At 42.9% G+C, this 25,168-nt stretch overlaps 1 protein-coding gene and 2 pseudogenes across 3 annotated transcripts; 1 reads left to right on the forward strand and 2 right to left on the reverse strand.

The window, feature by feature from the left end:
• Nucleotides 1-2,062: 2,062 nt before the first annotated feature.
• Nucleotides 2,063-6,747, reverse strand: LOC109883300 (2-acylglycerol O-acyltransferase 1). 3 transcript variants are annotated; one of them, XM_020475320.2, is made up of 6 exons: nucleotides 6,518-6,747; nucleotides 6,198-6,376; nucleotides 5,290-5,476; nucleotides 4,812-4,980; nucleotides 4,019-4,218; nucleotides 2,063-3,360 (listed from the first exon to the last, which is right to left on the reverse strand). In XM_020475320.2, the coding sequence occupies exons 1-6, from the start codon at nucleotides 6,612-6,614 to the stop codon at nucleotides 3,206-3,208; spliced, it is 987 nt and encodes a 328-aa protein (XP_020330909.1). In that variant the 5' UTR covers nucleotides 6,615-6,747; the 3' UTR covers nucleotides 2,063-3,205. The 3 variants fall into 3 exon arrangements, with proteins under 3 accessions (XP_020330909.1, XP_020330908.1, XP_031646956.1); XM_020475319.2 differs by having other exon boundaries at nucleotides 4,806-4,980; nucleotides 6,518-6,745; XM_031791096.1 differs by having other exon boundaries at nucleotides 4,806-4,980; nucleotides 6,198-6,371; nucleotides 6,518-6,629.
• A 5,495-nt stretch (nucleotides 6,748-12,242) lies between these two features.
• Nucleotides 12,243-19,055, forward strand: LOC109883301 (phenylalanine--tRNA ligase beta subunit-like; annotated as a pseudogene).
• Nucleotides 19,056-21,045: 1,990 nt separating this feature from the next.
• On the reverse strand, nucleotides 21,046-24,801 carry LOC109883304 (sphingosine-1-phosphate phosphatase 2-like; annotated as a pseudogene).
• Between the last annotated feature and the right edge of the window lie 367 nt (nucleotides 24,802-25,168).

Genomic DNA, 25,168 nt, shown 5'->3' on the forward strand with positions numbered 1-25,168 from the left:
GAATTTAGTAATACCTTTGTAAGAGTAACCTATGACGTCTACACTTTCCACAGGAATCTGCATGGTAATGTCATGATCCACTGGGTCAAAGAGTGAAACCCCCTCCATGTTTCTAAATGTTCAATCTCATACAATGCAATGCAATGCTGATCTGATCCCATTTCCAATCCTTATTTAATGCCATTAACAAAATCTCACAACGCATTGCCTTCGATCTTACAACCTGTATGTAGTATTGTCTATTTATTATACAGGTTTATGTCAATGGCATAGCAGGGGTTCATTTTATCAGCATCCTCTCTGTGCAGTAGCTCAGCCGGTGTGGTCTAAATTTAACCCTAATGTCATGTGACATGAATGTCTATTTTAGCATTGCTGCCTGCTACTCACAGGCAGATAGAAAGAGAGATTGGGAGTAGAGAGAAACCTGACACTCCCCACGACCACAGAGAGACTAGCACGCAAACATCACCCATGCAGCCCTACAAGTGTTCTCTTGGTGCACCAAACACAACATGCCCCATTTGTGCCACGAGGTCCCATAAGGTTAGCAGGAGGAAAGAGCTGGTCATGAATAGAGCCTGATATCAAATGATTTTCAACCAACTGTACAATATTTCCCTGCACTATATGCCTATGCCAGAGTATGTGAGCGGAGCGTGCCCAATTTGTCTGGAGCTCAGAGCAAGGTTCCGAAAGGCTGGCGCGTTGGCCTTCTCGCCTGCTCCAATAGCACTCCAAAGTAGCACTCACTTCATGAGCTCAGGGCATGCCTGGCCCAGCATGTATTTGTCGTCTACTTGTGTGCTGCTATAGCCCCTTGCTTTAGCTACTGTCATGGAGGTCGCTAAATGTTTTCATAAAGAAACACGCAGGTGCAAAATCATGGTGACTTACAAACAGGGATGGAGCCAGAGGAGTGTCTGCGGTGGCACTGAACACCCCTGACATCTGATTGGCCACCCCGGGTGCCACCCCAAAATTCCATTCGCTACTGGCCGTTAATGCTGATTGACATCTCATTTGCATCATCACCGGACCCCAGAGCAGTTCCCTACCTGAGGCTAGTCAGAGTCAGTGTGGTCAGACTTCAGAAAATATAAAAAACTATCGGCCTTTATCGAATCTTCCATTCCTCTCAATTTGTTTTAGAAAAGGCTGTTGCGCAGCAACTCACTGCCTTCCTGAAGACAAACAATGTATACGAAATGCTTCAGTCTGGTTTTAGACCCCATCATAGCACTGAGACTGCACTTGTGAAGGTGGTAAATGACCTTTTAATGGCATCAGACCGAGGCTCTGCATCTGTCCTCGTGCTCCTAGACCTTAGTGCTGCTTTTGATACCATCGATCACCACATTCTTTTGGAGAGATTGGAAACCCAAATTGGTCTACACGGACAAGTTCTGGCCTGGTTTAGATCTTATCTGTCGGAAAGATATCAGTTTGTCTCTGTGAATGGTTTGTCCTCTGACAAATCAACTGTAAATTTTGGTGTTCCTCAAGGTTCCGTTTTAGGACCACTATTGTTTTCACTATATATTTTACCTCTTGGGGATGTCAGACAGGTCTTTGAGAGTCTTATGGCTCTCACAACAAGGGTAATTTTTTGACAATCTTCGAAGAAATAGCAAAGCATGACCCTCTCATAAAGAAAAGGATGAATTCATGTGGCAATGATAAGTACACAAGCCACCAAACCCAGAACAAAGTTCTTCAGGGATTAGCTGAGATGGTTCTGTAATGCCTGTCGTCGGAAGGAGTGGACCAAAGCGCAGCGTGAAAAGTGTTCATGATTTTTTTAATATCAAATACACAAAGTAACAAAACGAAAGCAAACAGTTCTGTCATGTAACAGAGACTAAACAGAAAATAACTACCCACAAACACAGGTGGGAAAAGGGCTGCCTAAGTATGATTCCCAATCAGAGACAACGATAGACAGCTGCCTCTGATTGGGAACCATACTCGGCCAAAAACAAAGAAATAGACAACATAGAATGCCCACCCCAAATCACACCCTGACCTAACCAACTAGAGAAATAAAATGGCTCTCTAAGGTCAGGGCGTGACAGGTACAAAGTCAAATAATAAGAGAAGTAAAAGAAAGTGAAGTTTTTAGTGTAATTGCAGATTAAACAAAATATTTAAAGAAAAGATAACAAATGTCTTCAGTTGTGAGGTTACAACGGGGCCGTCCACGAAAGCTTTTTACACTTTCAGTCAGCTGAAAGCTTATATGCAGCAGGTCTCACAAAAATGATAATTGATTGCCTTGAAAAACATGGTCTGGACTACAGAAATAATCTTGTGGGGCAAGGCTATGATGGTGCATCTGTCATGAGCGGAAAGCATTCTGGTGTGTCTGCATGGATTAAAAACAGTGCAAGATTTGCATTTTATGTGCACTGGCATGCATATTGTTTTCATTTGGTTCTTGTCGATGCTGTAAAATCAGTTATGCCCAATTTATAGACTAAAGACTATAGACTATAGACTAATGATTTAATAAAACAAAATGTTTTTTAAATGCTGAGCACTTGGTAATGTCCCTGACTCCCTCCTAGCCTTGTGTGTTGCACTCGCAAATGCTTCACAATGTATTTCTTTGTACCCTATAGCGTTGAAATAATTGAAATAAAATAGCCTAAATAATACATTTTCGTTCCTTCTTAGACTCCCTGTCTGGCTCCTGACCTATTTAGAGTGTTTATATGTTGTTTAACATGACATGTAGCCTATTTGAAATGATTCTTATATTCACCTTTTCATTCAAATACTTTTCATTCAAGTCATGTGGTTTGGTTTCAATACTTCAAAACCAAATGGTAGGTCTAGGTAGTCACAAAAATAGATGGGTGTTGGTTAAATTGTGATTTTAATGAACGTGAAAGGGTTTTTAGAGAGCGGGTGGAAAGGAGATGGAGCACCAGAGCGGTGCGCAATGAGCGGGATTTCCAACGCTCAACTAAGCTGACCTACTCTGGGCCTATGGTGACTGTATAAGAGAGCGATGGCCGTTTGATTGTGTATATGGGTGTTCACTGTACATGTGTGCAAGCATGCACGTGTCCATTTCCCATGTGTGCTTTTGTGTATGTTTGCACTATGTTTGTTTGAAAGTCTGTATCGGTGTGTATTGGTCAGGAGCTGGTTGAATGGTCCAATCCTACAGTGTAGTGCTATCTGACTTAATTTGGTCTGGTCAGGTGAAGATGAGGTGCTGGTGCTCTAGGATCCTGTACTCAGCCTTGTGCTGCTCAAACAGCTTAGCCAGCGCCTCCAGGTAACAGCCATGCAGCCTGTCTACCTCAGCTGATGAGGGGCTCACGTTCTTCTCCACCACTATGGGCTCTCCCACTGAGAAATAGATGGAGGGAGGAAGGGAAGGAGGGAAAGATGGGCCAAGGGTAGATGGAGAGAGAGAGAAAGAGAGAGAGGCAGTTGAGAAAGAGAGTAAAAATACAGATGGGGTTCAGTGAGAGCAGAAAATGAAAGGCAGAGGAATTACAGAATGTTCAAATGTAGTCACTCAAATGAGGAACAGGAGAGAAAGGGAGGGGAGAGATAAAGGAAGTGGAACAAAGGGCAAGACTGAGGACACATGAGTTTACAGCTTTAAGGTGATTTGATTGGCAGTAGCCCAGTGACCCTTCACTGTGGACGGCTCTGTTCCAGCTGGTCACGATGTCTTGGCTGACCCCAGCTGCGGCCATGGTTACAGTTACCCTTAACACAGTTAGCTATGAACCAGTTTACCAGTTTCCCATATATGTCGGCTGTTCTCCCTCTCCCCCAGTGAGCTTTTATTTTGCCATCTGGGTGATGACTAGCTAACTAGAAGATTTCCTTCAATCAGAGCACTGTGACTGCACATTGTTTCTGAATGTTGTTTGTAAATAGTTGAAGGAATATGTTTCCCTATAGACACAAATGGATCATATTTTAGTCTCTTTTTCCTTGTCACCTCTCTCTTCCCATGACTTTCCACCCATATTGTCCCCCATCCCCCACTCACCAATGGTGTAGATGGGTTGTCTGAAGGGCATGAAGCCCAAGCTGTACTGGAAGACCCCCCGGGCGTGGAACAGAGGCAGGCTGAAGCCCAGGGTCTTCCTCATGCCCTCCTGGATGGTACGGACAAGGGAGCCCTTTGGGTTCTTCAGCTGATTAAACAGATCATTCTCCCCAAAGGAGAACACTGGCACCAGATGAGCCCTGCACATAGGAAAAGGTGAGAGAACAAGTCAGAATTTTTTACCAGCGGCATAATTCCACGCTTGACCGCAACCTCATAATTTGATGTTTGTGGTTGTTTGCGAAATCAATGTGTTTCAATGTGATCTGATCCTTTTTTCTTTTTTTTTTGCAAAAGAAATCTATGTTCCTGTCATAATTGCTCTCACACCAATCTATCTAAAGTGGAATGTAGAGCGGCTACCCATAATCCTTCTGACCTGAGTGTATCCTAATTCTGTTTTTAACAACTAAATCCCCAGTCAAATTAGTGATTCTTTCAAATCTCTGAGCAGAGGACATAAATCAGTTAATCATGCAGGTGTGTGTGTACTGTAATATTACAGTGCTTTTCCTTTCATCTCAACACATGGGTCATTAAAAGCCCTGGGGTTAAGATTCATAGGTCACATTCAGTAATGGCCCTTATGGGGGAGATTTCAGTCAACATGAACATTTATAATACTTTATTTAAAACGAGATGGTTATAGATGATGAGTAGATTGACAGGAAATAAGGCAGGAAGGATGCATTTTTAAGTGTACAATCGAACACAGACAGAGACTCACCCACACCTGAGAGCAATCTTGACAAAGCCCTTCCTGTTGAGGGCCTCTAGGATGAGGCTCCCAGGCCTGGCCTCCAGGGACTCTGCTGTCCCGCCAATCACTGTGATTGACACGTTGCCCCCTCCCTTCTGGCTCAACACATGGGTAAGACTCTTCTTGGAACAAGAAACAACCCCTTAGGGGAGGTACAGCACAGTATACTTAGAACAAATGTGGCCAGGAAAAAACTTTCACAGGGCAGAGTTTATTTGAAAAGACTTACAATATCCACAATATGAAGAAAGAATAATACTAATACTGCACTACAGTGTGCGACACAATGTTTGGACCTTGAAATGTAATGTTCGGGTCCTTCAAAATGCACTCCAGTATTTACCTAACCTTGAAAGCTCACTGATAGTGTTTAAATGAGAAAAACCAGAAGCATTGTGGTGGAATGCATCTGATGGCTATGGTTCATGAATACATCCCTAACAAGGTTCACCTGAGGACATAAGGTACTCCCGGAAGAATGGGAAGCCGAACCAGATGCTGAGGGTATGCAGATAAGGAGTCATTCCTGGATAGAGCTCTTGGAAACCTGTGTATTCTGCTCCGGCTACCAGGATTCCGTGAGGATGGAACCCCATCAGGTAGTTCCTTTCTGGGTCTAGGTCACATGTCTTAATCAGCTGACCACAGACAAGACATGAACAGTGAGAGGACAATGGATAAGACATAGGTTGAGTTCCTGCCTGACTAGATGCGCAGATGTTGCATTGCGTCAACCAATGGTTGTGTGCTACGTCATCGACTATGCAGTCAGGCATCTGATGGTTATGTCATATGATGTGGTTAGCTGATATGTTAAATACCTATCCAGGCCTTGTAAGATCTGGCATACATCTGCAATGTAGTCGGGCAGGAACTCAACCTCAGAATGGGTGGATGTGACAGGGGCTGGGCCTTTAGCCATGGGATCACCATGATGTATTGGCCAATGACCACTTTACAATGGCTTTGACCTATTTGAGCTATTAATACACCAAAGGGCAGTGGATAAAGAGTGGGTAGGCAGTCATGAGACTGTCATGTAGGCAGTCATGAGACTGTCATGTAGGCAGTCATGAGACTGTCATGTAGGCAGTCATGAGATGTTTGAGACAAACGTTCTCAATTACATTTATCATTCAGTTAATAGGTGTTCGCATACAAATTGTGATATTATTAATTCAACATGGAATTCAATCAGTAATTCTGAGTCTCATTACACACAGGCTGAAGTCTAAATTATGCAAAGAATGGTGCAAGAACCTATTATTGTTGATAATAATGAGGCTTGATATTAGTTGGCCTCCATGCATCATTAAATGCATAGGCTACACAACCAGAACACGTCATAAGCCTACTTACATGGATGGGGAAATAGTCTCCAAAGTGTTTCCACACGGTCCAGTGGCGTACCCAGTCAGACCTGCGGCCCCCAGCCTGAGGTGTGTCCCAGTCCAGGTAGAGCCACATGGCATACAGTGCAGCCACGTGCCAGTATCCATTCAACACAATCACAATGTACACACAAAAACAATACTGCGCTAGACAGACAGGACAAGATGGAAGTGAAGAGAAATATGGGCATCACATGAGTAAGCACTGATTTTAATTGACCCCAACCCTGGGCCACCATGGTTATGATTTGCTGAAGATGAGGAAGTGTGCAGAAGCCTACCAGTTACCTCCAAAGAGAAAGCAGAAGACCCATTGAAGAACTATAGCTGTCTGTAAATGTCGGTTGAATGGGATATTCAAAGGTGCAAGCTCTATCTTGACCATGTCTGCGGTTCCCACTCCCGGCTTCTAAAAGGTTCCGCAGTCTTGGGCACAGAGCAGGGGAAGGGTCACTATCTTATGCCCCTGTCCTTGTCAAAATCTTTTTATACTCAGCAGCTTTAACAAGGCGGTCATCCAAGTTCGTGGCATTTTGGCGAGACTTCATGCGCAGGACTATTCAAGAAAAATACAAATGATAGGCTATACTCATTTTTGTGTGCCTGGTCTCTTACCATACACTTGACTTTATCAACTTCCAAAACACTGCTCTAAATGGGCTGCTATGTGATTGCGTTATCAGGCTTTTGCCTACTCTTGTTTCTTTGTTCTAGCACCATCTTGTGGAAAACATAAATTATAACCAAGGAGAAATTGAGTACACCCAGAGAAGAAGAGGAGAAGAGAGATTTTTTACCTTACCCAAACTGTCCACAAAAATAAATCACGAAGTGAGGAATTTTTGTATGGCGATCAATGAGAGAGTTGAATTTGGTCTACAAAAATGTAATTGCCCATTTGATACATGAGGCATATTTGATCAAATAGAAGTTTTGTAATGGTTAGGTTGTTACGAATGCACTGATATGCATGGCATTTCGGCAACTTACCCAAAATGACTTTACATTGGGGTTGTGCCGGTTGTCATATAGATAGTTGGAGGACTCATCATAGATATTTTAGCATGGACATTGCCCTTGAGGGCTTCCACCGTTTTAAAGTAGTCAATTGGGTGGGGATTCCTATGAGTTGAGCGCCATCAGCCAATGAAGAAGAAGAAAATGGACTACTTTAAAATGGATATAGCATCAATAGTGCTGCCCATAATGTCACAGATGCTATAATGGCACAGATACAAAGATGAGGGACACATATGGGACACATATTTACATTGCCAAAGCAAGTGAAATAGATAAACAAAAGTGAAATTAACAATCAGAAATTAACTGTAAACATTACACTCACAAAAGTTTCAAACGAGTAGGGACATTTCCAAGGTCATATTATGTCTATATACAGTGTTGTAACAATGTGCAAATAGTTGAAGTACAAAAAGGGAAAATAAATAAACCTAAATATAGGTTGTATTTACAATGGTGTTTGTGCTTCAGTTGTTGCCCTTTTCTTGTGGCAACAGGTCACAAATATTGCTGCTGTGATGGCACACTGTGGTATTTCACCCAATAGATATGGCAGTTCACCAAAATTGGATTTGTTTTCTAATTCTTTGTGGGTCTGTGTAATTTGAGGGAAATATTTGTCTCTAATATGGTCATATGGTGGAGTCTACAGGGGCTCAGGTAGTGCAGCTCATCCAGGATGGCACATCAATGCGAGATGTGGCAAGAAGGTTTGCTGTGTCTGTCAGCGTAGTGTCCAGAGCATGGAGGCGCTACCAGGAGTCAGGCCAGTACATCAGGAGACGTGGAGGAGGCCGTAGGAGGGCAACAACCCAGCAGCAGGACTGCTACCTTCGCCTTTGTGCAAGGAGGAGCAGGAGGAGCACTGCCAGAGCCCTGCAAAATGACCTCCAGCAGGCCACAAATGTGCATGTGTCTGCTCAAACGGTCAGAAACAGACTCCATGAGGGTGGTATAAGGGCCCGACGTTCACAGGTGGGGGTTGTGCTTACATCCCAACACCGTGCAGGACGTTTGGCATTTGCCAGAGAACACCAAGATTGGCAAATTCGCCACTGGCGCCCTGTGCTCTTCACAGATGAAAGCAGGTTCACACTGAGCACATGTGACAGATGTGACAGAGTCTGGAGACGCCGTGGAGAACGTTCTGCTGCCTGCAACATCCTCCAGCATGACCGGTTTGGCGGTGGGTCAGTCATGGTGTGGGGTGGCATTTCTTTGGGGGACCACACAGCCCTCCATGTGCTCGCCAGAGGTATCCTGACTGCCATTAGGTACCCAGATGAGATCCTCAGACCCCTTGTGAGACCATATGCTGGTGCGGTTGGCCCTGGGTTGCTCCTAATGCAAGTAAATTAGTATTTTGCATGGTTTTCCCAAAATTCGGACACACATTTACATTCAAAGAACAAGTGAGACAGATTCTCATCTTCTTATTTTTACAGAAAATGCATATCAATAGCCACAAATTTGGATATCATAGATGGATATATCTATTGTAAAATGTTGAAGTGCACTTCCTTAACTTTGTTTGGTATACAGTATTTGTAAGGTCTTAACCATGCATTTTTCCAGACAATGTTAGGAATAAACATGTTCCAGAAAAACTTTCCTCTCAGTGTAAGTTGGTTTTGTGAATGAAGAATTTGTCTATTTATTACAACAAGATCTCTCAAGTAAGCCCACGCCTTCCAATCGGAGTGCTGGATAAACTTTGTGATCATTATCAAAACTAAGATGAGTTTTCATTAGTGTAGTTAGACCACTGGGAACGTCTTTGATCACAGAAATAAACTCTCTGAAAGGTATTGGAAATTCTTTCAATATTATAAATAGTTCATACATGAGAATATTACCCTTGTTGTCAAAAACGTCAAAAACGTCAAGAACAAAGTCAATATTCCTCTCATGCCAGCTGGGGTAGAACAATGACTTATTCCTTACAGTTATGTCTGAATTATTCCACAAAAGAGCTTTATGAGGAGAAAAATTGTGCAGGAAACATTTTCCAGGCCATTAAAGCTGGTTGGTGAAACCTTGCCAATTTAGCAGGTAATCTTTCAGGAATATAATTACATTTCAGTAAAAATTGAAGACCTCCCAACTTTCATTATTTGGAATGAAATACCATATTGATTCATTATTGATCAAGCATCTTTTCAACCAGTTTATCTTGAAAGTGTTATTTATATCAACAAAATCCAACACTTCTAGACCGCCTTCAGCTTTTTTGTTAGAAAGGACTGACTTTTTTAGTTTGAGACTTATCTGGAAAAATAAGTCAAGAAAGGTCTTATTGATATCTTTACAGGATTTAGAGATCAGGATTTACATATAACGATAATGAGGGGTACACACAATGAGACAGTCCCTCTGCCTTGGACAGAAGTACTCTCCCAATTATAGAAAGATATCTTTGTAGCCAATTATTAAATATATTTTTGGTTCTCTTAATTTTAGGAGGGAAATTAAAATGTTGTCTAAGTGGTTTTTTGACAGATGTATTCCTAAATATTTAACACAGTCCTTTACAGGAATATTTTCTATTTCTTTATCATCAGAGTCAAATAAACATAAGATTTCACATTTAGAAACATTCAGTTTTAATCCTTATGCGATAGAAAATGCAGTTATAGTATTAAGGGCATGGGCGACCTGGTCTTTGTCTCTTAAGAAAAGAGTAGTATCATCAGCCAGTTTGGAAATTTTGATTTCTTTGTTAAAAATGGTTAAGCCATACAAATTTGCATTATTCAGACTATCTAGAGATAGAAGTTCCACAACCAAAATGAATAAAAATGGCAAAATTGGGCATCCCTGACGTGCACTTCTGTTGATACTAAATCTTTTGGAAGTATTAAGGTTTAGTAACACAGAACTATTTATATCTTTGTAAAACATGCAAATTACTTCGATAAAAGTTTCACCAAATCCAAAATGTTTAAGAGACCTAAAGAGAAATTAATGTTCAATTGTGTCAAAGGCTTTACAGAAGTCCAAAAATAAGACAACCGCATCGGAGTCAATTGTATCTGAATAATCTTCAAGGTCCAAGACTAAATGAATGTTAGAGCTTATGTGACGGCCCTTCATAAATCCTGTTTGATCTCATTTATAATGGTATCTATTCATTTCTTTAATCTTTTGGGATAAACCAGAGCAATCCATTTGTAATCAATATTTAATAAAGTAATTGGTCTCCAATCAGTCGTGAGAGAAGGGTCTTTATCGGGCTTCGGAATCAATGAAATAAGGCCCTGTTTCATAGTGGAGACTCTTTCCCCACGTTTAACTTCTTATGGATGCAGGAGCACTATTGAGTAGCTTGGATGAAAGGTGCCCAGAGTCAACGGCCTGCTCTTCAGTCCCAGATGCTAATATATTCATATTATTAATAGTATTGGATAGAAAACACTCTGAAGTTTCTAAAACTGTTTGAATTATGTCTGTGAGTATAACATAACTCATATGGCAGGCAAAAACCTGAGAATAAATCCAAACAGGAAGTGGAAAATCTGAGGTTGGTCGATTTTCAACCCAGCCCCTATTGAACACACAGTGGGATATGGATAAAGTTGCACTTCCTAGGGCTTCCACTAGATGTCAACCGTCTTTAGAAACTTGAAAGAGGCTTCTACTGTGTTGTGGAGCCGGATGGGAGCTCTTTGAGTCAGTGGTCTGGCAGAGAGCCAGGTCCTGGTCTCGCGCATTTCACATGATAGCGACCTGCGTTTCATGGCTTCTCTACAGACAAAGGAATTCTCTGGTTGGAACTTTATTGAAGATTTATGATAACAACATCCTAAAGATTGATTATATACTTAGTTTGACAAGTTTCTTCTACCTGTAATATAACTTTATGAATTTTTTGTCCGACGTTCGGATGGACCTGCACAAGCGTTTGGATTTGTGTACTAAACGCGCTAACAAAAGTAGCTACTTGGACATAAATAATGGACATTATCGAACAAATCAAGCATTTATTGTGGAACTAGGATTCCTGGGAGTGCATTCTGATGAAGATCGTCAAAGGTAAGGGAATATTTATCATGTTATTTCTGATTTCTGTTGACTCCAACATGTCGGATAATTGTATTTATTTTCTGAGCGTCTCAGATTATTGCATGGTTTGCCCTTTCCGTAAAGTTTTTTTGAAATTTGACACAGCGGTTGCATTAAAGAGAGGAAAATCTATATTTCCATGTCTAACAATTGTATTTATTGACATTTATAATGAATATTTCTGTAAAATGATGTGGCTCTCTGCAATATCACTGGATGCTTTTGGAACTAGTGAATGTAACGCGCCAATGTATACTGAGATTTTTTGATATAAATATGAACTTTATCAAACAAAACATACATCTATTGTCTAACATGAAGTCCCATGAGTGTCATCTGATGAAAATCATCAAAGGTTAGTGATTAATTTTATCTCTTTGTGCTTTTTGTGACTCCTCTCTTTGGCTGGAAAAATGGCTGAATTATTCTGTGAGTTGGTGGTGACCTAACATAATCGTTCGTGGTGCTTTCGCTGTAAAGCCTATTTGAAATCGGACACTGTGGTGGGATTAACAACAAGATTACCTTTAAAATGGTATAAGATACATGTATGTTTGAAGAATTTTAATTATGGCGCCCTGCACTATGGCGCCCTATGGAATTTGGCGCCCTGCACTTTCACTGGCTGTTGTCATATCGATACCGTTAATGGGGTTGCAGCCCTAAGAAGTTTTCTTCTAGTAACTCCCAAAACTGCCAATAGAATTCAACTGACAAGCCATCAGGACCAGGTGATTTCCCTTTTTTCATTGAATTCAGAGCCTCTCTAATTCCTTCAATTGACACAGGTGAATCGCAAACTGAGTGGAAATCATCCTCAATTACAGAGACACAATTCTGAATATGGCAAACTTTGTTTTCACAACCATCTTCCTGAAATTGAGAGCTGTAAAGGTTTTCATAAAAATAATTGACAAATGATGATATTGTAATGGGATCTTTGCATAAAACATTGTTAATTTTGGGCCTGCAGGTCTTCAAGCAAAGTATGTAAACACATCTATATGGAAAATTGTGTGCTTAAACATGACTCTTACATTGCCAAAGTACTTCAGCTTGTGCTGCTTTATCGTGTGTGTTGTGTCTTCAGCCGTGTATTGACTTCTCCATGTGTGTTTGCGCTCCAGGATGGAAGCACCTCGCTACAGGCGTGTGAGTCCAGCCAACGGAGAGCCTCAGAGGCTGGTCATCACAGAGGAGGTGGGTGGATAACACGGACAGGTTCTCTGTTTAATGATAGGCAGAGTGTTTGGTGTTCAGAGGAGGTGTGTGGAAATCACGGACCACACCCTCAGTTTAATGGCCTGGGTTCTGGGCAGAGTGTTAGGGTTGTTTAGTTTGGTCATCACAGAGGAGGGTGGGGGTGGAAAACATGGACTTTTAGTTTAATGGCCTGGGTTCTGGGCAGAGTGTTAGGGTTGGTTCATATATCTTATAATGAATGAACCACCACTGTAGTCCTTTTGTGACTAGATTAATTAAGGTATTGAACTGTTGATGAATGCCTCTACATTTATAGAGGCTGTGCAAAGGAGGCTTTGGGCCAAGTGTTGGAAGTAAGGGAGTGGAATTTTAGAGATGAATGAGAGAATCCTGACTCAGTGTGGGTGTGCCTGACGCAGACGGCTGCTGTGCGACCCCACGCTGTGGCTGCAGTCTTGAGGAACATCACCTTCACACAGGAACGCTATGACAGCTTTATCGAACTAAAGGAGAAACTCCATCAGAACATCTGTAGGTTAGTCAGACACCTAACACATCTCTACCTTCACAGAAAAATATATATAATTCCCACACATCAGTTTGACCAACTCAGTGGCCTTGAGGTTAGTGTCCGCCCTGAGATTGGAAAGTTGGTGGTTCTGTCCTCAGTCGAATCTTACCATAGGCTTTGATGCCTCTATATTTGGCATTCAGCATTAAGGAGATGTCCAGCAGGTGTACATGTATATAAAACTGCCGTATGCTACAGAAATAGGAGATCGGTTCAGAGGGCCAGGAGCCTTTCGGGCTGGACAAGGCTTACTTACGCACACCATTTTACCTCTGCATATTTATTGTCAACGTTTTGGTCAGATAACCTTTTTCAATACCATGTCTCATACTTCAGTGATGGCTTTCAGTGTGTTCTTCTCTGGGAGTCTCTGAGATGTGTTGTTGTCTCAGGGGAAGTTGTGACTAGTCTGTGCTCTGTAGGAAAAGGACTCTGACACCCATGATCTGGACACCATTTCAGGCCCCTTCACCTATACAGCCAAACCACCTGGTGACATCTGCTTCAAACCTCTCAACCAGGCAAAGGAGTACACCGCACAGGAACTCATGAGCCTCTACAAGGTGAGCAGGGATTGGCAACAAAGATTATGAGCCTCTGTAAAATGAGTTGTGATTGGCTATGGCTAGAGATCTTTTTTTTCTGTCATCCTATGTTTCGATTTCTTTGTATATATGTTATCCCACTGTTCCTAGGCCGTCATTGAAAAGAAGAATTTGTTCTTAACTGACTTGCCTGGTTAAATAAATAAAACATAGGAATGAGGGTTACTTACAGTGTTGGAAAAGGATCACAGCAGTGATTGAATGAGGTTATGAGGCATGAGTTGAGATGTTCAGAGGCTTGACCAGTGCTCGACAGGATTTTACTGGGAAGACAAACAACACACTACACAGTTAGACAAAAGAGCTAAGAATGATTTAGTCTAAGCAAAGAGTAATAATGTGATTGTGTATGTGATTGACTCTACATACAGTAATGTGAGGAAATTGATAGGGGTACTCACAGTACTTGGAAGGGAAACACTCAATGTGCCAGTGGATGAGTGGGCACATGAGAAGTCGTGGCTTCAGTTCATGTCAGGAGAAAGTTGACAATGGTAGTGGAGTGGAGTGGTCGTCACCTCTTATTCAAGGAACATGAGGGGACTTGGCTGTAAATACAAATAGCAGATACATTCCATTACAGCTGTGCTATCGTAGGTTTGGACAACGAGTTTCTCTATGAACTTAAACTCGGACATCTCAAAATTCATAAAGTCAAACAGACTGCGCGTCTCTCCCACTTGACACATCAAAGAAGCCCAAAACACGTTCCTGAATAAAGCCCTGATCATCCACATACCTGACGATAACTGACAACTGCAAGCAGTCTAGTGGCACCATAGGTCCCAGAGCAGTGGGGCATTTTTTAACAGTTGATTAGACTGAAACAATGTCTTGTTTTCATCTGATACAGCATGTCAGATTTCTAATGTTTAGGTGTAGCCTAGGCTGCTGCAACATTTATGCCATGAGTTTTTGCTTGTCTGTCCGGAGTGATTGTGTTATCATCTTTGTTGAATAAGTACTGGAGGTAAGTGGAAAGCCTCCCTGAGTGCATGTGAAAAAAATGTGTTGCATCAACCTCTCATTAATCTAACATTTGGAAGCTATCAAATAATTCGGAATTGTTTCAACATCCCAGAAAAGACAGACGAAAGTTTGATATGTGCAGCAAGTAAAGCATTGTATTGTGCAATTACCTCTGCAAGCTCCTTGTAGTTGCCCCTGTTAACCGAACTTTCCCTCTGGTCGTGTCCTCTAAAACCACATTCTTGCATGCCCTGGTTTTGTTTTTTAATTTAGCTGAACGATTGATGTTCTTCATGTCACTATACCCACCTTTCGACCAAGGCTCAGACTTTCCAAAAAGCAGGGAAGGCCATACAGATGGCCTGATGAAAGGCTCCCTGTTAACCAGCTAATGTTATACTTTTGATACCAGTTTGTATTGAATGCAGAGGTCGACCCTCCCCCACCTTTTCCATGTACCCCAGAGAATGAAAGGGGTTCTTCAACAAAAAGGCCACAACAAGAATGGCCATTCTACCATTCTGGTGGAGAAAACAGCACACTCATGCTGGTAGCTAGGTAGCTACTGAAGTTAGCAAGGCAAATGTAAATAAATTGCACTAACTGGACACACAAATAATGTTCTAAAACCAAGAAAACTATTAATGTATAATATATATACACCATCTCCTGTGACTTGAAAAAACTTTAATTGAATAATATCCCCAAAATGCTCAACTATAACTCTTCACTCTTAATCTCTATCCAATAATGTCACCAAGCCTCTCAACACACAGAACCCCCATAATGTTCTGTGTCACAATCCCAACACAACACAGTAGGTTCCTTCTCTGAATGAACAATTCTATGATTGGATGGACAACATGTCAGTTCATACTGCAAAAGCTTTCCTTGGTTGGAAGACGTCCTCCGGATGTGGTCATAATTACCATGTATGTCTATGAAAGCGGGTGAGTCCTACACGCCCCCTAGGTTTTGTATTGAAGTCAATGTAGCCAGAGGAGGACGGAAGCGAACTGTCCTCCGGCTACACCATGTTGCTAGCCCAGACAGTGCTGTTGAAGTTACTGTAGACCTTCATTGCAAAACAGTGTATTTTAATCAATTATTTGGTGACATATGAATATATTTAGGGTACTTTTATCTAAAAAGCATAACTTTTTAAATGTTTCACAATTATTATTTTTTAAATTTCACTGAGGAGGATGGTCCTCCCCTTCCTCCTCTGAGGAGCCTCCACTGCAACATTTCTGCAGATGCTTATAAATGGTTTACATTGTACATATTTAGCAGACACTCTTATCCAGAGCGACTTGCATGAGAATGATGGTTAAGTGCCTTGCTCAATGACATTTTTTTTACCTAGTCTGTTCAGGGATTCGAACCAGCAAGCTTTCAGTTACTGACCCAATGCTCTTAACCGCTAGGATACCTGCCTCTGTTTGTTTGTAATTGTTTGTTTGTCTCCAGTGAGTCGACTGAGCACATCGCCCAGCTGTTAACCAAGATGTGCTTGCGCTCAGAGGTCACAAGCGACGGCGAACAGATCGAGGTGGAGATCCCGCCCACGCGCTCTGACGTCATCCACGCCTGTGACATCATGGAGGACGCCGCCATGGCGTACGGTTTCAACAATATTCCCCGCACCATGCCGCACACCTATACCGTAGCCAGTCAGGTGAGGGTATTCTTCAGCAGGTTATTCAGGAGTGAAGTTGATTGGTTGTTGACTGGAGCTGCTGGTTGGGTGGTATTGTTTTCTATCTCATGACTGTTGTGTTTTTAGCTCCCACTGAATAAGCTGTCAGAGCTGCTGAGACAGGACCTGGCTGCTGCTGGATTCACAGAGGCCCTCACCTTCGCCCTGGTAATGACACCTCACTCTCTCTACCTTTTGTGTACTACAGGAAGCGTAGCTTCTGAAAAAGCTAATAGGGATCCAAATAATAAACATGCACACACACTTTCATGTGTTGTATCTGTCTTCCTGTGCAGTGTTCTCAGGAGGACATAGCTGACAAGCTGTTGAAGAACATCTCAGAGACCAGAGCATGTCACATCTCCAACCCCAAGACAGCTGAGTTCCAGGTGGACCACCATTACTGTGGATTAATCATGTCTCTATTATAACATTATAAACTGCCCCCCTTTAGTCTCTGAATGATTTCTTATGATTGGTATAAATTACAGAAATTATCAAGTAAAACAGTTGAATGGATTCTATCACCCCCTGTTGATGTGAGTGTTTACTATAAAAGAGAGTGCTGTGTGACTGGGTGGGTTGGTCAGCGGCTGGTGGTGGTGTTAACAGCAGTGCTCATCTTCTCCACCAGGTGGCGCGCACCACCCTGCTGAAGACTGTGGCTGCCAACAGGAAGATGCCTCTGCCTCTGATGCTGTTTGAGATTTCAGACGTGGTGCTCAAGGATGAAACCAAAGGTGTGTTTGTGTGTGGGCGTGACCCAAGTAGTGATCATGTAGTGTATTCACGGATATGTGTAGAAATAATGTCATTGTATGTCTGCCTTTCTCATTTCTTTATTAGGACAAACATGAATGTACATACTGATTCCCTCATACTCAAGAAGACACTGACATTATCAGTTTTTAAAGACATCCCAATGGCCACATTGTCCTCTGCTCTCCCAATCAGACGTGGGGGCCAGGAACAACCGTCGTCTGTGTGCTGTCTACTACAACAAGAGTCCTGGGTTTGAGGTGATCCACGGCCTGAAGGACAGGGTCATGCAGCTGCTGGAGGTCAAACCAGGCCAGGGCAATGGCTACCACATCCAGGCTGCTGACGGTAAGACAACCAGGGAGCCATCTCACTAGTTTAAACTGGACTCTCTCTGACTCACTCATTCGTGTCTCCTGCCACAATCAGACATGGGGGAAATCGATGGCCTCAAGTACCACAGAGAGAGAGGGATGAGGAGGTTGCAAAGAGGGAGAGCAGGGGTGCGGAGGACAGAGAGAGACTTGGAAATCAGGGGATAGAGAGAGCATGTAGTTTCAGCAGGGGGAGTCAGACTGCATGTGAGTCACGTCTGCTGCTGCAGTACCCCTGTCTGAGTTTACAGGGAGATAGACTGGCACATCCATGGGCATTTAGACTGCCTGAAACAAACACACTTACACAGCTACAAAAAAAACACTTCAACTGTTACATTTACATGACTAGCAAACTATTATGCAGACCAGACACACAACACGCATGCAAAACAAGATGTGCTCCTCATGTCCGTGTGACCGTAACCCCATTACAGGGTCATGATCTTCTGCAGGACCTCCCGCAATGTTACCCTATGGGGGGAGGGAGGGACTCTTAAGGAGCAGATGCCCATGTTTCACTTAACTGTCAAATTCAGCCCTTCCCGTTCACTGTTAAAGGCATGCTTGACTGTCTGGTTAGTGTTGACCTTGACTCAGAGAGAATTAATCTGAGAGGGTTTTCAGGGTTGGTGGAATAGATTGTCACTTGTCAGGCTGGCTGGCTTGAATTTAGCTATTCGTGTACCATTTTTAAAGACTGGTTGTCATGGTGCTGCCCTGCTTTCGAAGAGACACACAATGTAGAGCGCTTTCTGTTGCTAGTTAGGAGTTAGCATCTGAACGGTGAGCTAAAGAGTACATTAGCTTTTAGGAGCAAAGCAACGTGGGAAGAAGTGAAGCACCATGGAGAAGAGAATAGAACAGCATAGGAACGGAACATGTCTGTGGAAGTGGAGTCATAGCAACCCTGAGCCTAGATGGGCTCCTTGAACAGGCTCTAAGCAGTCATTGTTTTAAAAAACCTTGTCAGTGAGCTGTCTCTCACATCAAATCAAATGTTATTTGTCACATGTGCCAAATACAACAGGTGTAGACCTTATAGTGAAATGCTTACTTACAAGCCCTTAACCAACAATGCAGTTTTAAGAAAATACATTTTTTTTAAGTAAGAGAAGAATAACAAATGATTAAAGAGCAGCATTAAATAACAATAGTGGGGCTATATACAGGAGGTACCAGTACAGAGTCAATGTACGGGGGCACCGGTGTCGAGGTAATATGTACAAGTAGGTCGAGTTATTAAAGTGACTAACTATTCCACATATCTGAGAATAGTTATGTCCCATTATCTCGAGTCTCTCTCGTCTGTGTGGAAACATTTATTCAGAGACTACACTTTTGATGTTTATTTTCACTGGACCACTGAGAAGCCTCATCACCTGTCCTTCCTTCCTTCCTCTTCGGTTTTCCCACTTTCAGATTCCACCTTCTTCCCTGGTCGCTGTGCTGAGATCTTTGCATGCGGGAAGAGCATAGGGTCCTTCACCCTAGTGTCATCAACCACTTTGAGCTCACCATGCCATGCTCCGCCCTGGACATCGACAACGAGCCCTTCCTGTGATGTCACACCCAGACACACACCGAACTTGTAAGACCACCAAACTCATCAACCAACACAGGTTAATTTATTCATGCTCAGTCCATCCCAACACAGGTGTTTCCAGCACATTTTCAGCACATTTTCACACAAATCTCCCATTGACATCACACTGAAAGCTTGAGATATGAGTGCAAAAGTTAGGATTCGGACCCAAATTAATTGTTCAGTTGATATCATGCATGGTATTTCTGTTGGACAAATGTACATCAGTGTATGAAGTAACCATAAACTTTTGGCTGGTACAGTGCATTCGGAAAGTATTGACCTCTTGACCTTGTCCACATTTTGTTACGTTACAGCCTTTTTCTTAAAAAAAACTATGGAATCCATTTAAGGAAATATGTAAATGTGATAAGTATTCAGACCCTTTACTCAGTACTTTGTTGAAGCACTTTTGTCAGCGATTACAGCCTCAAGTCTTCTTGGGTATGATGCTACAAGCTTGGCACACCTGTATTTGGGGAGTTTCTCTAATTATTCTCTGCAGATCCTCTCAAGCTCTGTCAGGTTGGCTGGGGAGAGTCACTGCACAGCTATTTTCAGGTCTCTCCAGAGATGTTCGATTGGGTTTCAGTCCGGGCTCTGGCTGGGACACTCAAGGACATTCAAAGACTTGTCCTGAAGCCACTCCTGCGTTGTCTTGGCTGTGTGCTTAGGAATGTTCGCCCCGGTCTGAGGTCCTGAGCGCTCTGGAGCAGGTTATCATCAAGGATCTCTCTGTACTTTGCTCCGTTCATCTTTCCCTCGAAAGACTAGTCTCCCAGTCCCTGCTGCTGAAATACATCCCCACAGCATGATGCTGCCACCACCATGCTTCACCGTAGGGATAGTGCCAGGTTTCCTTCAGACGTGATGCTTGGCATGCAGGCCAAAGAGTTCAATCAGCCCAGAGAATCTTGTTTCTGAGGGTCTTTAAGTGCCTTTTGGCAAACTCCAAGCGGGCTGTCATGTGCCTTTTACTGAGGAGTGGCTTCCGTCTGGCCACTCTACCATAAAGGCCTGATTGGTGGAGTGCTGCAGAGATGGTTGTCCTTCTGGAAGGTTCTCCCATCTCCCCAGAGGAGCTTTGTCAGATTGACCATTGGGTTCTTGGTCAGCTCCTTGACCAAGGCCCTTCATTCCCGATTGCTCAATTTGGCAAGGTGGCCAGCTCTAGGAAGAGCACCTTCTTGGTGGTTCCAAACGTCTTCTATTTTAGAATGATGTAGGCCACTGTGTTCTTGGACCTTCAATGCTGCAGACATTTTTTTCCCAGATCTGTGCCTCGATACAATCCTGACTCGGAGCTCTACGGACAATTCCTTCGACCTCATGGCTTGGTTTTTGCTCTGACATGCACTGTCAAATGTGGGATTTTATATAGACAGGTTTGTGCCTTTCCAAATCATGTCCAATCATTTGGATTTACCACAGGTGGACACCAATCAAGTTGTAGAAACATCTCAAGGATGATCAATCGAAACAGGATGCACCGGAGCTCAATTTCGAGTCTCGTAGCAAAAGGTCTGAAGTTACTTCCGTTTTTTTTTGTATACATTTTCTAAAAACTAGTTTTCGCTTTGTCATTATGGGGTATTGTGTGTAGATTGAGGGGATAAAAAAAAAACATTTTAGAATTAGGCTGTAATGTAACAAAATGTGGGAAAAGGAAAGAGGTCTGAATATTTTCAGAAGGCACTGTACATAGTGCGGCTGTATTTTTATCTCCATGGTAATTAAAATGTACATGAGACATCAGCCTGTGAATTCACTGCAGCGCTGTATTTCTGAATTCACTACAGTCCTGTTTCACATGAGCTTTTAACCCATATACTGTACCATTAAAAGACATTGCTCTGAGCAATCATTTCAATTCCTGTCATTTACATTAAAGGTTTGTCTTATACAGCATATAAGCCTATTGCACTGTGAGTGTAAATAACAGGAAGCCACAGCTGTGGTTCAACAGGTTTCATGGTTTATTTTTGACTTACATGGTCTTGTTAGGTGGGCGAATGCTCTTGGGCGGAGCTTCATCTACTTAATGGAAGATACAACAGGACAAACTCTGACATGCAGTGCTGTAATTATGCAGGTGTTGCTTAGGTATGGTTGTGGTAGTGAGAGGAAGGAGGTATCAAGAACTTACGAAAGTGGAAGGATAAAACAGTCAAATAACATGTTGCAAATAAAATTGGTGTGATTCAGAATTTAAAAATTTGTCTTGTCTTTCAAAGTTACACAATGTGTGAAATACAGAATCGATGTATAAAATGTACAAATGTCACAAATATACAAGGCACATTTACTTGTTAGGATCCTGTCATCATTCATGTTATATAGTAACAGCATTGGGTCATAGCAGTCCCAGTACTATGAACAGTGTTTTGACCAGAATAGAGTGGACCAGGCCTATGAATGTATAGGTGGTGAATTTATACGGCACCTCAATCTCCTTCCTTCTCCTGGCGTCTGTCTTTGACTGACAGTCCATAGCAGGAGCACAGCACCCACAGACTGGCTGTCTTCACCATCTGTCGAGTCGCCACCAAAGCCACAACACCCACCACAAAGCGGCACTGCCCAGGGCTAAGCCACCCAGTGTCAGTGCTGGCAGGGGTACGGGTAGCACCCCCTGGGGCTCAAACGTCACCCCCAGCCTCTCATTCACCCAGTAGCCCACAGAACAGCCTGCACTCACCCCCAGGATGGTGGTGTAATGGTCCAGCTCGGGTTAGGTGTAGCTCAAGAAGAAGGCCAGTACCAATGCCCTGAGTGGGGAGGTGAGCTGGAGCCGGTCAAATGTTTCCCAGTATGGATAGGTGACCACTATCAATGTGGCTGAGATTAAAGCACCACAGATCACATCCTGAAACCAGCAGGGAGGGGGAGTGTATATTTTGTACATGTATTTGATACATTTTTGTAACTGCTTAGACAGACATTCATAGTAGTTTGAAGGGTGATGTGGTCTTTATGGTGATGAAGTGCTAGTCTGAGTCAGAGGAGGCTGGTGTGAGGAGCTATAGGAGACAGGTTCATTGTAATGGCTGGAATGGAATTAATGGAACAGAGTCAAACATGTGGTTTCCAAATGTTTGATACCGTTCCATTTATTTCATTCCAGCCATTACAATGAGCCCGTTCTCCTATAGCCCCTCCCACCAGCCTCCTCTGGTCTGAGTGTTGCTCTGGAACCTCTATCTCAATTTTACAGGTCATAATGAACTACATATTCTTATGTAATGGCATGATGAATGTCAAAGTGAAAGGCAGGTCCCCCTAGCTAACAGTGCCAGCCAGACATACAGTATGAATAATAAATACTGCATTGGGTCTGAATGTTTTATACAGTACTTTATATAGTACTGTCGGGGCAGAGCAGAGGAAGAGACTCACCAGATCAGAATACATGCCTGTGTACAGATGCCTCACACACCTACACAGACGACACCACCGCCACAAGCAGACCCACTTCAAACTGGAACTGTGGACAGAATGTATAGGTACACACACAAATCACACTCAGACTTGGCTACACACACTACTACAAAATACACAACTATCTGATAGACATTCTCTGATACTTTGATAAATAAGGGATACAATCTGAAAACCTCCATTTGGGACTGTCAGACTGACGGTGTAACCAAGAAATTCTCAACATTCTTCCGTACAGAGTCGGAACGTGCTTAATCCAGCTAGGAAATGAAAATATTGTTTATACACCTATCCAATTCCTCCAGATCTACATGGCTCTAGGGGTGGGGGTTGTTTCTGGGCAGGGCCATGCTCTTATCTTCCACTTTGTGCTCACCTTTTCTCTTTTCCTCTTGTTGATATTTGTCCTCCATTAGACAGTCGTCCATTAGTCAGTCCCCCTAAGACAATCTGTCATCCATCTATTCTGCCACTTTGACATATGGACTGTCTTAAAGTCATCTTTTTACTCATGTCTGTCCATCTCCCTCCTTTAATATAATTTACCTATGTCTTTTTGTTTCTCTCCATTTCAATGACAGTGAAGCAAGCCCATGTCATGTATATTCATTGACCTCCTTTTCCCTCCCTCCCTCCTCCTCCTCTCTTTCCTGTGTCTGTTCCTTCCCCTTGTAGCTAGGGGGGCCTTTCAAAAGAAGTTAATGAAGAGAGGCCTCTGAATGGACACAAAGGATGCTGGGATGGAGGGGCCACTGTGATTGACTGTCCTGACCTTTCACCTCTCCACCTAAGAGATTGCCTCAGGCCATTCAGACCACTACACATCTATAGCTATGTGCCCTCTCAGAAACATAAACTAAGTCGCCGCTGCACCAGACCACTATAGCTATGTGCTTTCTTTGATTCTCAGAAACAATGTCACCACATGCATAGATATGCATGCTCTCTCAGAAACAATGTCACCACTGAAGCACACTACCACTGTATCTGAGGCTGGTGCACACGACCACTATCTGAGGCTGGTGTTGAGTAGCTGATTGATTGTTGTGTGTGTGAGAGAGAGAGGGAGAGAGATTGACAGTCATTTACTCTATAGTCAATCAGAGGAACAAACAGCAGCTGTGTGGGTGTGTCTGAAGGTGACTGGCCATCACAGAAATGTTCCATATGCACAAAAAGCTTATTTCTCTCAAATTTTGTCCACAAATGTGTTTAACTCCCTTTTAGTGAGCATTTCTCCTTTGCCAAGATAATCCATCCACCTGTCAGGTGCGGCATATCAAGAAGCTGATTATACAGCATGATCCTTACACAGGTGCACCTTGAAGACGGGACAATAAAAGGTAACTTTTAAAATGTGCAGTTCTGTCACACAACACAATGCTAAAGATGTCTCAAGTTTTGAGGGTGAGTGCAATTGGCATGCTGACTGCAAGGATGTCAATCAGAGCTGTTACCAGAGAATTGAATGTACATTTCTCTAACATAAGCCACCTCCAAAGTCCTTTTACAGAATTTGGCATTACGTCCAACCAGCCTCACAACCGCAGACCACATGTAACCACGCCAGCTCAGGACTGCCACATCCAGCTTCTTCACCTGCAGGATCATCTGAGGAGGGGTGTGGGGGTACTGAGGGCTATTTCTGTCTGTAATAAAGCCCTTTTGTGGGGAAAAACTCATTCTGATTGGCCACTTTGACATATGGACTGTCTTAAAGTCATCTTTTTATTGACCTCCCCTGCTGGCTCCCCAGCACCCCTGCCCAGTCATGTGAAATCCATAGATTGGGGCCTAATAAACTGATTTCCTTACATGAACTGTAACTAACTGTAACTATCTTTGAAATTGTTGCATGTTGCATTTATATTTTTGTTCAGTATATATAACTATGTGGCACGAAACTCCATGTTTACTTCTATGGTTCTGTACAGGCCTTGTCCCAGGGAAGGGTGCAAGCGATGAGTCTCCCCCAAGACTGAGTAGCAGAAGCTTGGCAGGGGACCCAAGGGGCTCAAGACGCTGCATGGGCCTCACCTGAACCATGTAAGCCACACTGAGAAGGAGGGCGAAGATGGTGGTGGCGGCCATGGCGTGGGTGGTGGGAAGGCCATACACAGCGTCCCTACGCTTCTCCAGCTAAACCACCGGGGGCGATAGAGGGCGAGGCCGCTTCAGCACAGCCTTCTGCGCCTGGCTGATGTACATCACCATCTGGAGAAGATAAGGAAAAGAGGAGAGGCAGAGAAGAGAAGGGTAAGTCTTTCATAAAGGGCTTTACTAATACATTTGATTGGTTGGAACTCGGTACACTTTTACTGTGCAAAGAATAAATGAAAAACATTCTAATGTATGAAGCTAACCGGATTGTTCAATGCTCCATTAAGAATGGCCACACAGTATGCTATAAATAAGTAATAATTCAGTCTGTAGTAACCAGTTTGCAAGAAGATGCAAGGCACACTTCTATAAAAGGAGCACAGTCTGCAGTTGCTCAGTAACGCAATCTACTGTAAGAATCAAATACATCCATGAGCTGCTGACACAGTGTCTTCAGTTGATGCTGACTGTGTACCCCTACAGTAACACAGACACGCTCCACAGAACTCAGGTTCTGACACAATGGTTGTGAAACAACTGATATTTTAGTGATA

The sequence above is a fragment of the Oncorhynchus kisutch genome, linkage group LG15 (assembly GCF_002021735.2).
Source record: "Oncorhynchus kisutch isolate 150728-3 linkage group LG15, Okis_V2, whole genome shotgun sequence".
NCBI classification, from domain to species: Eukaryota; Metazoa; Chordata; class Actinopteri; order Salmoniformes; family Salmonidae; genus Oncorhynchus; species Oncorhynchus kisutch.

Bases quoted from the DNA above. Each gene is read 5' to 3' on its own strand.
- LOC109883300 (XM_020475319.2), bottom strand. From the start codon at position 6,614: ATGGTCAAGATAGAGCTTGCACCTTTGAATATCCCATTCAACCGACAT. The intron at 6,377-6,517 runs GTAACTGGTAGG...CTGTCTGTCTAG, and splicing joins CTTCTGCTTTCTCTTTGGAG to CGCAGTATTGTTTTTGTGTG. The intron at 4,219-4,805 runs GTGAGTCTCTGT...TCCTATGTGCAG, and splicing joins AAGATTGCTCTCAGGTGTGG to GGCTCATCTGGTGCCAGTGT.